Source organism: Magallana gigas, chromosome 6, assembly GCF_963853765.1.
Source record: "Magallana gigas chromosome 6, xbMagGiga1.1, whole genome shotgun sequence".
In the NCBI taxonomy this organism is placed as follows: Eukaryota; Metazoa; Mollusca; class Bivalvia; order Ostreida; family Ostreidae; genus Magallana; species Magallana gigas.
In genome coordinates, this window is record NC_088858.1 from 38351982 (window position 1) to 38364666 (window position 12685).

The 12685-nt window shown below is 35.2% G+C and overlaps 2 protein-coding genes across 4 annotated transcripts; one reads left to right on the plus strand and one right to left on the minus strand.

Annotated features, from left to right (window-relative positions):
• The first annotated feature begins 1055 nt into the window (after window positions 1-1055).
• LOC105344376 (monocarboxylate transporter 12) lies at window positions 1056-9856 on the plus strand. 2 transcript variants are annotated; one of them, XM_011452150.4, is made up of 7 exons: window positions 1056-1261; window positions 6234-6543; window positions 6755-6898; window positions 7013-7675; window positions 7777-7956; window positions 8257-8382; window positions 8823-9856. In XM_011452150.4, the coding sequence occupies exons 2-7, from the start codon at window positions 6240-6242 to the stop codon at window positions 8969-8971; spliced, it is 1566 nt and encodes a 521-aa protein (XP_011450452.3). In that variant the 5' UTR covers window positions 1056-1261; window positions 6234-6239; the 3' UTR covers window positions 8972-9856. The 2 variants fall into 2 exon arrangements, with proteins under 2 accessions (XP_011450452.3, XP_019929288.3); XM_020073729.3 differs by lacking the exon at window positions 1056-1261 and adding an exon at window positions 5240-5975.
• Window positions 9857-10069: 213 nt separating this feature from the next.
• Window positions 10070-12434, minus strand: LOC105344378 (dynein regulatory complex subunit 5). Of its 2 annotated transcripts, none has more exons than XM_034468104.2 (4): window positions 12384-12434; window positions 11969-12289; window positions 10762-11786; window positions 10070-10525 (listed from the first exon to the last, which is right to left on the minus strand). In XM_034468104.2, the coding sequence occupies exons 2-4, from the start codon at window positions 12285-12287 to the stop codon at window positions 10304-10306; spliced, it is 1566 nt and encodes a 521-aa protein (XP_034323995.1). In that variant the 5' UTR covers window positions 12288-12289; window positions 12384-12434; the 3' UTR covers window positions 10070-10303. The 2 variants fall into 2 exon arrangements, with proteins under 2 accessions (XP_034323995.1, XP_011450457.1); XM_011452155.4 differs by having other exon boundaries at window positions 11969-12297; window positions 12384-12420.
• Between the last annotated feature and the right edge of the window lie 251 nt (window positions 12435-12685).

The following is a 12685-nucleotide window of genomic DNA, read 5'->3' on the forward strand; positions in this document are numbered from 1 at the left end:
AAAGTTTCATATTTTTGGGTTAATATATTTTTTATGGTTTGTAAGTTTACAAAATAATGTAAATCATTACTATTTCACCGATACTTTTGCCCTCTGTTTGAAAGGAAATAAGAATTAGGGGGTAGTATGTAGTAATATAAAGTCCAACCTGGACAAACAAATGAAAATTAACAATTTTATCGTAGAAGCATATTTTGTCACAATAAAACATTATTTTGTACCAAGATCAAGACACACGATGGATTGTGTGCGTGTATGCTGATTTTGTCACATCAGAAATGCAGTTCTGTTTCCATGGAAAAAAGATATAAAGATCTCACGTTTATCAACAAAAAATATTTGTTTGTGGTGTTTTAAGGTTTTGTTTCATTTGTTTTAATTGATATAAATGCAATCAATAGAATCACTTCTGCAGACCTTAGAGTCTTAGTTTGACCTTTGTTGCCTGCTCAAGGTCATTGATCAGTGAAGGGCATATTTTGTGTAAATGCTGTACCATCTGCTTTGACTTTTTATGGTGTGAGTTTTTTTTTGCCCAAAGGATCAATTTTCAATGTTCAGCTCACTATACATAAAAGTGCTATACTGTGGTTTCATCAATTTTCGTTGAATACCAGTGTTTGGGGATTTCGTTGTTGAGTTGATCCACGAAATTCAATATTCACCGAAAAGCAATACGTAATAGCATATTATATTAATAATATCATCGGCCAGGAATTTACATATCCTTGAAACTGATTTTCACTATGTGAGAAAATTGATGCCCACGAATATTAGTTAAGCCGCAGCCGTGTAAGACTATTTTCACTATAAAAATCAATCGTGACTTCAGAAAAGTTCGATCAACTTGACTAGTAATTTTGGATTTCACGTATCTTCTTTTTTGCATCCAAAACTTTAGTCTTGTATTTTTGTTTTACTTATACTTATTTACTTACGCTATGTACTCTTAATCTGTGTACTTGAGTTTTACACTATGATACCGATCTGTTTCTCGTGCTAATCTAGTGCTAATTGCCTTTGTTCTATTTCTTATTACATTGACCTATAGATACTACTCCGCGCATCTGTATCATAAGTGAGACATAAGGTTCTGACTGGATCGCACGGGTCGTGTAAATTAAGTATCCACCCTTTACACACCTATCGTTAAATAAAATGCCTACATCATCTATGTCCCAAACAACGTAGTCGTGTTGTAACCGGAGTATGAATAACACGTGCTTTCTCTTGTAATACTGCCCTAAGGAGTAAAAAACAGGTAACAACGATATTCACTGATTTTTACTCAGTATTCTATTCTATACGTATTTTTGTGATTGAATATCAAAGTCTCTTTGCAATATTGCTCTGATTAGAAGGATTTATAGTTGCGGCAGATTTAGAAAGTTATAATTACAAAACGTGTATTTATTTTGCATAACGATCTGCTGCTCTTTTAGTCTACTGTTGTATGTTTATTAAATATACGAACAGGTTGTGTACTCAGTGTAATGGCATTTTAGAGGCTTTCAGACGATTATCTACATGTATTATCTCCGCGCATATTCTATTCGGTTGATGGAGAAAACAGTCTCGATCTTGCAACAGACTGCATGCAGACATGTGAAAGTTCTAATACAAAAATTCACTTTTACGAAAACCGTTTTCGTTTGAATTTAAACGATTCCACAAACTACTGATAAAGAAGGGGGAAAGAAACGTATCAACACGATTGATCGATAATACAGAAGCTAAAATACAAAATGTATCACCGAAACTGGGCCATACTTAATGAAATATTAGATGACAGATTCCTCTTTTTGCCATGTTAATCAGTAGGGTGCGTATATGGTAGCATATTGCAACAATGCTATTCTCGTTAACTAAGGATTGAATGCTTATTTTTGGATGTCTTCGGTCCTATTACATAATTTGTCTGCACAGCCTTTGTGTATTAAAGGACCGACGACATCTAAAAACTAAGCATTCAGGGTTTATATTTAACGAGGTATAGCGCACTTAGTATACGATTTCTGTATGACGCTTTTGCAAACATCTTCAATATTATGCAATATTTAGTTAAAATATATTGGAAGAAACGCAAATTACACAATTACCATGTTAAAATGGTCTAAATTATCTTACACGACATCATTAAAATCTTCAGGGTTGGTTAGGTATACATAGGAAAATGTTTTCAATAAAAAAAATGACTATCTGAACCACTTTAAACTAAATACTAGTAAATTCGATTAAAATTATGTTCTACAGGTATTGCAGGACACGCTTAAGTTGAATTAGTTTTGGCTTAGAACGTGGTCTTCATACTGAAAATTAAACAAATGTTTTTCGGTTAGTGACTTTTCTTGTACAATCTTGTATATAGCTACATATATTTAAAAGACATCCCATGAAATAGTTAAATGCGTGGCCAAGAAGTATTGCATAGGTTTTCTGTGGGGGGTTTTTGCGGTCGCTTGATCGATTTCATTAGGTAGTATTTTTTTTCTCTTTATTACAATTGATCAGAACAGAAATATTGAATTACATTTATCTAATCTGCTGGAATTATTTTTTTCAAATCCTCTCGCTTTAATTCTGAGTATGGACACACTCTATATCAACAGATCTCTTCAATTCTTTACTTACTGACTTTATATACCGAGTTCTATATATTCATTTCTCTATGGAGGTTTATGCCAAATCAGTGGTTACAGACACCATTATATAAAATCAGTACCTTTTGCTATATGTACCTGTTTCTATTTTTAGTAACAAATACTTTCCGTTCAAACACACGTGTAAGCGAACTAGTGGGAAAAGGCGTCATATCTTTTCATATTGATGTTTATTTGCCTGTGGTATTTATGTGTCATCACTTTAAAGCCATACTATATCATTTGTTTTGTATTTACGTTTTGGCGAAATATACTATTTTTATAAACGTCCAGTTTGACCGCAAAATGAAATAAAGGATAGGATCAGCTGTTAAGGACAGACAGGGACTCTCTCCGGAAACCTTATCTTATAAAACTGTAAAATTAGTGTTCAGTCGGGTAGCCTTCATCGAAACACTATTTGGTAAAAGTATTCGTTTATCTGCAAATATAGTGATAATCTTCTTTAATATCTCGAAAATTCAAGCTCTTTACACATACATGCAAGATTGATCCATTCTGTATAAATTTACAAGTATGGATTTGGATCTTGTGCAAGCTCTTAAGAGTCTTTTTGGCCATGGTGGTATATCGGGTGTACCGTATACTGGGAAATATTCACCCCTTTCGTCCTCGTTGTCAGTAAGCGAAACCAAGACTGGGCGAATTCCAATGTCTCATATTATCTTTCTTTGAACACACCTGTGTCTGGGCGAATTCAAGACGTGGCAACATTGTTTACAAGTGTATAGGGGCGAAAATATTGCACGGGGCGAAAATAACCCTGTTTACAGTATGTATTCATTGGTTTGTTTCCCTGACGTTGTCCGTCCTCAACTCTATCCAGAGACAAGTCTTGTATGCAACGGGGAATTCGTTATTTAAGACTATCGATAAGGCAGGGTCAATGTCAGTTAAGGGTAAAGGGTAAAGGTCAAAATATATACGACTCACTGTTATCACGATTACAGTGCATTCTGTTTTGATACTTGTATGTGATACTGTGCTTGAAAAGTGAACTTCAAAGACATAAAAATTATTCAGCATCTTTAAATTCTGTAACACACTACATACAAAACACAACTTCATAGAACAAACTATCAGTATTGCAATATCATTGAGATTAAATCCATGGCAAAACGGATGTACATAACATCATTTTGATTTTCATTTGTGCCATCAAATAAGCTACATTATTAACGCCCAACATACAGTTAGTAGTCTGCAAAAGATGCTTTCTGTTAACCCGAATGTCATTTTTGCTTAAATTTATTACAGACTTTTAATTAAGGGGAACAACCGTGATTTATTCCGTCTTCTGAAATTAACGTGACGCAGCACATAATGGTTATATATGCATGCCGATCAGGTCTGTCTATACCCGTTGTCCCTCGCCGCCAGTCGCAGAGCTTTACAAAGACTGTTGTGTACAAGGGAACCAAATGTGATACCGACCAAGGGTCTTCAGCAAAGCTACATTTTTCTTCACTTGTGGGATACATCTTCCGTTCGTTTTATCCATATTCAAGTTTTATGGTGTTCGAATCGATCGTTACAATGCCAGAAAATAGCAAATTACCGAAGGGGCGATGTTATGCTTAAATAACTTTCTCATTGGTATCCGTAGATGAGACGAAACTTACCATTATACTGTATAAGTGATTTATAATGCATATTTTTAATAAAACGTCAATAACTTTCATAAGCCAAATACATTGTATATTTATTAGAATATCGGAAGAAAATGATATACCCAAAAAAAAAAAAGAACAGATTAGTGCGGCACAAATTATAACTGGTCTTTATTAACAGCGACATTTGGCAATTAACGTTATCTTCGGTTTACCCATTCCGGTACCCATCGGTCTCCAAAAATGACCCGACGCTGACTGATGAAATTTTCCATGGACCTACACGTAGCGGATCTATCAATCACCGAAAACGAAGTAAATTTCCAGCAAAAGTTTGTTTTTTTTTGTATTTTTTTTTTGTTTTTTTTTTTTGTATGTATTTATTAAACACAGTACATTTGGATGTGAGATAATGCCTCCGCAGAGGCTCTCTAGATATACATCAGCTGGGGTGCCAGGGCCCCCCTGGATCAGTAATGCTATTCAGCGGTATAAATGAATCATACATCTAAATATAACGTACAAATTATCTGTTTTCTTCAGTATTTATAATTGTATTTTTTAAGCGTAAATAGACAATGTAATACAAGTTATATTAAAGTAAAATAAGATACTATTCTGGGAGGTATCATTCAGTCAATTGATATAATATTCGTATCAATATTGTATATATATTTGTGGAACATACTTGTTCAATAAAATATTTTTAGCAATAAATATACAATCGGAACATAAAGCAAATATGCGGCAGGACTAACAACAACATCACAGTCCAAAATTGCCTACCGCATATATGTGAAGAGGGGCAGGTCTCCCTCTTGTACATTACAATAGTACATTTATTTTAATAAAGTTTATAATATTTCATTTATCATATACTATTTGATAATTTTTTAAGAATGTTGATGTTTAGATTTACACATTTTGATTTTTGTACAGTAAGATACAATTGCATTAGCGCATTTTTTAAAAAAAAAAACAGCGCATATCTTCAGATGACACATGTTCGTTTAAGATTCTACGTTTCATTTTATATTTGTAAATTTTGCATGCAATGAATGACAAAGTGTTGTCTAAGATAAGAGTATATTTGTTGCTCGTGAAAATAAAACCAATGACAATCAATTTCCATGTAACATCAATATTTAGTATCAGAGAAATTTTCCGCCAAAGTGGCGTTATCAAGTCACACTCGTAGATTAAATGTTTTATAAAAAAAAGAACAGATCAGTGCGGCACAAATTATAACTGGTCTTTATTAACAGCAACATTTGGCAATTAACGTTATCTTTGGTTTACCCATTCCGGTACCCATCGGTCTCCAAAAATGACCCAACGCTGACTGATGAAATTTTCCATGGACCTACACGTATCGGATCTATCAATCACCGAAAACGAAGTAAATTTCCAACAAAAGTTGACTTGACTCAAAATCTCATATACCGAGTAGAGGCAAAGTGTCATGTAGCCAATATTAATCTTTGGACAAAGTACATAATGGTCGGTCGGAACGACGACCTTTTTATCACGCGCAGGGTCACCTGCTCATGCTTAAAAACCTTTCAGTCGACGGTTAAAACACTATTTGTTTTTCCGGGACCTTGAAGTTGGTGAATTTAAATGCAGGCTTCAACAAAAGAATTTAATGTAATTATAGTGTATTTCAAGAGATTACAGGTATTCCTGCTACTTAACTTTCATTCAGGTAATTATGCAGATTTTTAAAATTTGCTTTATATATGATATAGTGGCATACTTAAAATTTGATGTAAATATGTGTTCATATTTGTTTAAACCAATTTGGTATGTAGCGTACATTGACATCAATCTTGTATAATTCAAGTAGCTAAATATTTTTGTCAAGTACTAAAAAGGGAAACTCGTGATGCTTATTGGTTGTTCATCGTTGTATTTTGCTTTTTGTTTTTTGTCTAAACAAATCACCTTTTTTTACATCTCGCAGGAAAAAATGACGTGCATAAATTGCAGAGAAAATAGAGACCAATTCCAAAATTCTTCAAATCTAAAATCAAATAGAGTCAACATGAAATCCAAATCCTCTATAGAGAATAGCGATGACGTCATAGCCTTCGCACCGGATGGAGGTTATGCCTGGGTGATTCTGGCGTGTAGTTTTTACAGCAGTTTCTGTATGGAAGGCTTAATCGCTTCGTTTGGGCTTCTGTTACCCTCGTTGATGAGGGAATTCAAAGCTTCCGCCGCCGTTGTTTCAATACTGAATTCCACACTCATTGGAATCTTCCTGGTTCTAGGTTTGTTGCATGACATTCCATGAAAGATTTCACTGCGAAACGTTCTAAAATATTGACTTATCAAAATACATGTATGTATTTCAATTTTGATATTAATGCATATACATATAATTTTAAAATCGAAAAGAATGATATTAAAAAGAATTGACGTTTAATTTTATTTCAATTGTTCCCATCATCCAACCTGTTTTTATGGTTATTCTATTTTTAGGATACTTCTCCAGTCTCCTGATCAAGAGGTACGGGACACGGACAGTCATGTTTCTGGGAGCTTGTTTTTACTCCCTTGGACTTTTCTGCAGTTTCTTTGCACCAAACATTTTGGTATTATTTGTAACTTATGGACTCATATGTGGTAATTACCTTTAGCAACAATGTCTTTGATCATCGCTTTGGGATTTTTTCTAGAACAAACGATTCTTGCTCCTTTAAAAATACACAACTATCCTTGTCTTTTACTAATTTTCAGGTGTTGGAGTTGGTATGATATTTGTACCTTCAATAATGATCGTAAACCAGTACTTTGATCGCAAGCGCTCTCTTGCCAATGGAATACTGACCTCTGGCTCCGGCATCGGTCTACTGGTGATGTCACCAATCATCGAGAGATCAGTGGAGGCCTATGGATGGCGAGGATCTCTGCTGATTTATTCTTGTTTTACCTTACAATTGTGTGTCTGTGCTTGTCTAATGAGACCTGTCAAAACGTTCAACAATCGGGCGCAGAAAAATAGTGAAAAGCATATCGATGAACAAATATCGCCTCTTGCGAGAAAAGTCTGTGATAGAGAGAATTATGATGCCAGATATGCATCAATGCCATTTTTAAGAAATCGAAATTCTTTCATTGAGAGTTGCAGCACCCTAAGTCTTCCCATGCTTTTTGGAAGCCAATTGTCCGTCGATAAAGCAAAAGAATCAATTGACTTCATAGAATGTGAGAGCACTGAAATGCAACGTTCAGAGACATGCGCTCTTCCCTCTTTCTGTCGTAGCAAACCATTCATATTTATTACCATTGGATGTCTTTTGACTCAGATGGGACAATTCATTCCCCTGATTTTCATTGGCGATTACGGAAATCACGTGGGTGTGTCGTCAGAAGACATCAGCATCATTTTGTCTATATTTGGTTTGTAAAGTTATATCCCGTTATTCTTTTACATATTACAAATTGATGTGCTTATGTCTGTTGTTATGTTAATTATAAGGGTTGTATCGTTTGATTGACAGGAGTAGCAAACACACTCGGTCGGTTTTTTGCCGGACTGATCGCCAACATTGGACGCTTCAGCCATCTCACTATCTGTAGCGTCGGTCTACTCCTCAGTGCTGTAGCTTGCTTTCTGTTCTTCCTTTGTACAACATTCAGTACTCTGCTGGGATTTGCCATTGCATACGGATTTTTCATTGGTATTCTTTGTTTAAATTAGATATATGCACACGATATTTAAATTGATTAAAGTGGCGGCGCTTGTTATAATTGGTAGTTGAGTTAATAATAATCGAAATACATGTGCATTGACTTTTATATACAAAGAAAAATTAAGAGATATATCAAAAAGGATATAATTTGTAAAAGATTCAAAAATGAAAACGTGATGGGGTTCATGTATTCTGTCTTATTCAAAGAAATGCAAACATTTCATTTGTTTGCCCGCGATAGCATCATTAAAAAAGTATTTCCTCTTTGCATTTGCGTCTTTATTTCAGGGTTTTTCCCACCTATGCAGCCACTGATGATCATGGATTATCTGGGGTTGGATCAGCTGACTGCAGGCTTTGGCTTTGTCACAATGTTAAAGGCGCCGGCTGCCTTCATCGGACCACCATTCGCAGGTTTGCCATTTGCGGCATTCACGATAGTTAGCAAAATAAAGGCCAATAAAAAGTCAATGTTATATGCACTTATTATCAATTAACACAGAACTTATAAAGGTGCATGTATTTTGATAAAACTGGAATTTGGAATTTGGGGATTATCATTTTATAGAAACCATCAATGGAGACGTGTTCTTGTAATTGAACTTTCATATATGAGATGATGGCAATTTTAGCCACAAGAACAAGGGTCTATTGGTGACCTGGCTGTTGAAGAGGGTCTTATGATTGTGAATGTCCGATTTATACAGTACATGAATATTAAGTAGAAGATGTTTGTGACTATGAGAATTGAGCGGATCCTCGGCAATTAAAAGGAAAATTAATGAATACCCCGATATGATTTAAAACGTTTCGATGGTTTGGATTCTTATTAGATAAATATGTTATTTGTTTAGGAGCACTACTGGAAACGACCGGGAACTATGAGACAGTGAATGGACTGGCTGGGATCATTTTCACTCTCGCTGTTTGTGCACAAATGTTTGCGCTCTGCTGGAAACCCCACGTAAAGAGGAGTCAACAAGATGCTGAATTGGACGTTTAACAATGACATAGACAAATAAAAAGCAACATTTTCGCTTCCAAACAAGACTTTTGATCAGGTCCATATATATACCATATATGACTTTGATTTGACTGCGACAGGTTCCTAATGTGTATTACAATATTCTTTGCATTTGCTCTTATGTCTAGCAGGGTCACATTATTTGCGTATACTCTCCGATTGATTGAATAATGGATTGATTTGTACATTGATGCAAGAGCAATAAGCAAATTTTTCTCCCCAACGAAATTGATTATTCAACTTAAATTCATGCTGGATCTACTTTTATTGGACTCATTAATGTTTACTTTATTTTCTTAACATTTTATGATATCATCGGTAACCGTATAATTGGTCCCGAGCATTTTTACAAACGATGTCAATATCCTAACCTTTGTCTGTTGTAGTGCTTGTTTAATATGGTGACCTTTAATATGGTATTATTTGTGTATGCATTGTATTTTCTCTTATTTTTGCAAGGTGCTTGTAATTCGTTTTGTTCATATTGACAAGTGTGCCAATTAAAATCATAAGTCTTCACATGCACAATTTAAATTCATACGTAATGTTGTCCATGAAGATTCTTAATTAAAGCTTGACCCAGCTATGTGCATCTATAGTAGTGGTATGTCCAACGAGTTTTCATGCAATTCTCATAACTTACAGTCATCTTAATATCACAAATGGAGGATAGATCAGAGTTATCATAACTGTACTTAATGTGTCATGTCTGTTACTTTTATTGCTATATTTTTAAATTTTTGGCATTGTGGTGCAAATCAAGATTATTTTTGAAAGCCTTATACATTTTGATGTACATGTTCATATAGTAGTTTTGTTATATTTTTTTCTGTTTTTGAAATATGTTGATATACAGCTGAAATAAAATTATTTCAATTTTAATTTGTTCATGCAAGTATTTTGTCCATATAACAAAAATTTGCAAAAAACTGAATACTTGTTCATGTGGATTAATAATAATAAATTTGTTCAAGTGGATTGTAATCAACTTTTACACATACAATGGCATATGCAATTTGCCACTTAACCCCCTCCCCCCCCCCCCCCCCCCCCCAAAAAAAATATATTAAGGCTTGGTCTACATTAGTATTTTATTTTTTTTCATATTAATTAAATAATACTTCTTCAAACATTTTAACATAGCACATGTCACATAAGATTGACAATATCAGGAGATATTTCATTACATAGTACAAATCAATGTATAACAATAAATGTGTTCATCTTTCACATTTTTAACAAAAAAAATAATTCAAACAGGGCCTGAAGAAAGTGCCTAGTCCACATACAGTAACAATGGTCTTTGTTTGTTCAGGCCTTTGTGGGCTTAAACCTATGAGCAGCCTGTGGCAGAATTTTCTTGGAGGGTGCAGGGGGCTCACAGATCTTGCTCTCCCGCTCTCGTTCCTGGTTCCGGTGCAGGATCTGGTTGATGCAGTACTCGGCTTCCTGTCCAGAATCAGTCAGACGGAGATCCATGTGGGTGATGGTCGTGTTGTCCTCCATACCTTCCTGGATTTGTTTACCACCCTCCTAAAATGAAGAAGTTATAATTGTTTGAAATTTATTCTTAAGTGATAAGATGAATGTGTTATTAAAACTAAATGGCATCTGTGTAAAATATGAAAATTATCTAAACTTAAAAATATTGATTTAAACTAGTTATATTTAATAGGTTATTTTCATATACATGTATATCAATTTATATCTTATCCATGTCAAATTCTTCTAAATATTAAATCAAAAATCATTATCCATGATATACTTACTGCACCAAGTCTGTTTGATGACAAGTCAACTGATTTCAATGTTGTATTTTGCATGACAACCTGGGAGAAAATGGCGGCAGTGGGCTCGCCTAGATCACTACTAGCCATGTTGATATTGCAGAGTGTGGTGTTCTTCAGCAGAGCTTTACAGATGGCCTGTCCTCCCTCATCTCCCAGACGATTCAACCGAATGTTCAGATCCGTCAGTGTTGTGTTTTTGGTCAAGGCGTGGGCAATAGCTTGGGCTCCACTGTGTCGTACATCATTATCACAGAGATTCAGTTTGACTAACTGGCTGTGGTTGTTGAGGAATTTCCCAATGGCCCTGGCACCACGGTCACTGATTACATTGTGGGATAGGTCCAACTCCGTTAAGCCTGGATGGTCCAGAATGTGGCTGATCAAAACTCGGACTTTGTCGTCGTCCACTTTACTTCTGTGAAGCCTGAAAACTTTCAGTCCTTTTGTTGCAGCCACACACTGAGCCAACAGCAAACAGTCTCTAGCAGTGAAATTAAACAAGTTCCATTCAAAATTCATCCCACAGTCTTTGACTCCATATGTTAAATGAAGTTCTTCAATATTTGGCAGTTGTTTTAAAATGGGGCCAAAGTTAAAATGATCACATTCTGGTTCATCTCCTGCTTCACTTCCAGCATCTGAGGCATCGTCAAAATCTGGACCTTTTGGGGCTTCTCTCACTGGTGGAAGGAGTTGTCTTATATCTAGTTTCTTGACATAATTGGCTGATAGTGGTAGAGTCTCATTTATTTCAGTCATATCTGTTGATTCTGGGACAAAGTGTTCAACTATTTGTTGGAGGTTTCTTTCAAAGTACATTCTCTTCCAGTTGTTTCCATATGCAGCTACATCACAGATTTGCCAGCGAGCTTTGCAGCATCGTTTCCAGTAACCTTCATCTTCAACCAAATTAGCTGTGATCTTCAATGGGAGGTCAGTTGATATCTTCTCAAGGACTATTGACTTGTGTTTTGGTAGGAGATTGTTCAGGATTGTTGAATTATCTGTAAAGCAGACAAGATATTTTTAATAAAAATTACATTTCATTCAGATTATTCAGAATGGTTATCTGTGATGAATACCCTGCTTCATATTCAGATATCATTCAAGCAAAATAATTTGATTCTTTTGTATCAATACATTAACTAATGAAATCCCCAGGGGTTCAATGAATAACTGTACTTACTTTCAAAGTTTGACACTATGTGTGAAATGCATAGCTCAATCAGTCTGGGTACTGTGGCTAAGGAATATTCAGAATCCTCTGCAATGATTCTCCTCATGGTTCTCCCGTCAGCTGCTGGGTTATCTTTAGCTGAAGCTATTGGGGAAGGAGGAACAGGGGCATCCCCAACCTTTTTGCTCCCTCCGCTTTTACCACTTTTACCAGAATGGCCAGACCCAGCTCTGGAAACAGGCTTAGATCCTGCCTGGCTTTTGGGTCCACTTTTTGTACTCTTATTGTCATCTTCAACGGTTGAACCTTGTTCAGGTTGGTCAGCCATTTCTATAAAACTGTTAGATGTAAAAGATTAGCTATTATACAGCACGACTGAAGTGCTTTTTGTAAATAAACTTTTTAGCCAGGACCAATACCTTACCTTTCTCTCAGTGTAAACGTCTCTATAGAAACACCGGAAGTGTGGATTTATATTAAGCCAGACATTGGTTTAGTACATACTCTCTGTCTAATTCGACGTGTCTTTAAATTTGAAACTACGTAACAAACACTCTAATTTATCAAAACATACTAAACATTGGCCAAAAAGACAAGTACAAATAGAATTAAACATTTTTAAAACACGAAGAAAATATGTATGAGTTATTTTTCATTTTATTTATACATCCGGGAAATTTTAAAATGGTAGCTTCCATTGTATGGAGTAAGGCAACGATTACGATT

Bases quoted from the DNA above. Each gene is read 5' to 3' on its own strand.
- LOC105344376 (XM_011452150.4), top strand. From the start codon at position 6,240: ATGACGTGCATAAATTGCAGAGAAAATAGAGACCAATTCCAAAATTCT. The intron at 6,544-6,754 runs GTTTGTTGCATG...TTCTATTTTTAG, and splicing joins TGGAATCTTCCTGGTTCTAG to GATACTTCTCCAGTCTCCTG. The intron at 7,957-8,256 runs GTATTCTTTGTT...TCTTTATTTCAG, and splicing joins TGCATACGGATTTTTCATTG to GGTTTTTCCCACCTATGCAG.
- LOC105344378 (XM_034468104.2), bottom strand. From the start codon at position 12,287: ATGGCTGACCAACCTGAACAAGGTTCAACCGTTGAAGATGACAATAAG. The intron at 11,787-11,968 runs GTAAGTACAGTT...TCTGCTTTACAG, and splicing joins CATAGTGTCAAACTTTGAAA to ATAATTCAACAATCCTGAAC. The intron at 10,526-10,761 runs GTAAGTATATCA...TCTTCATTTTAG, and splicing joins CATCAAACAGACTTGGTGCA to GAGGGTGGTAAACAAATCCA.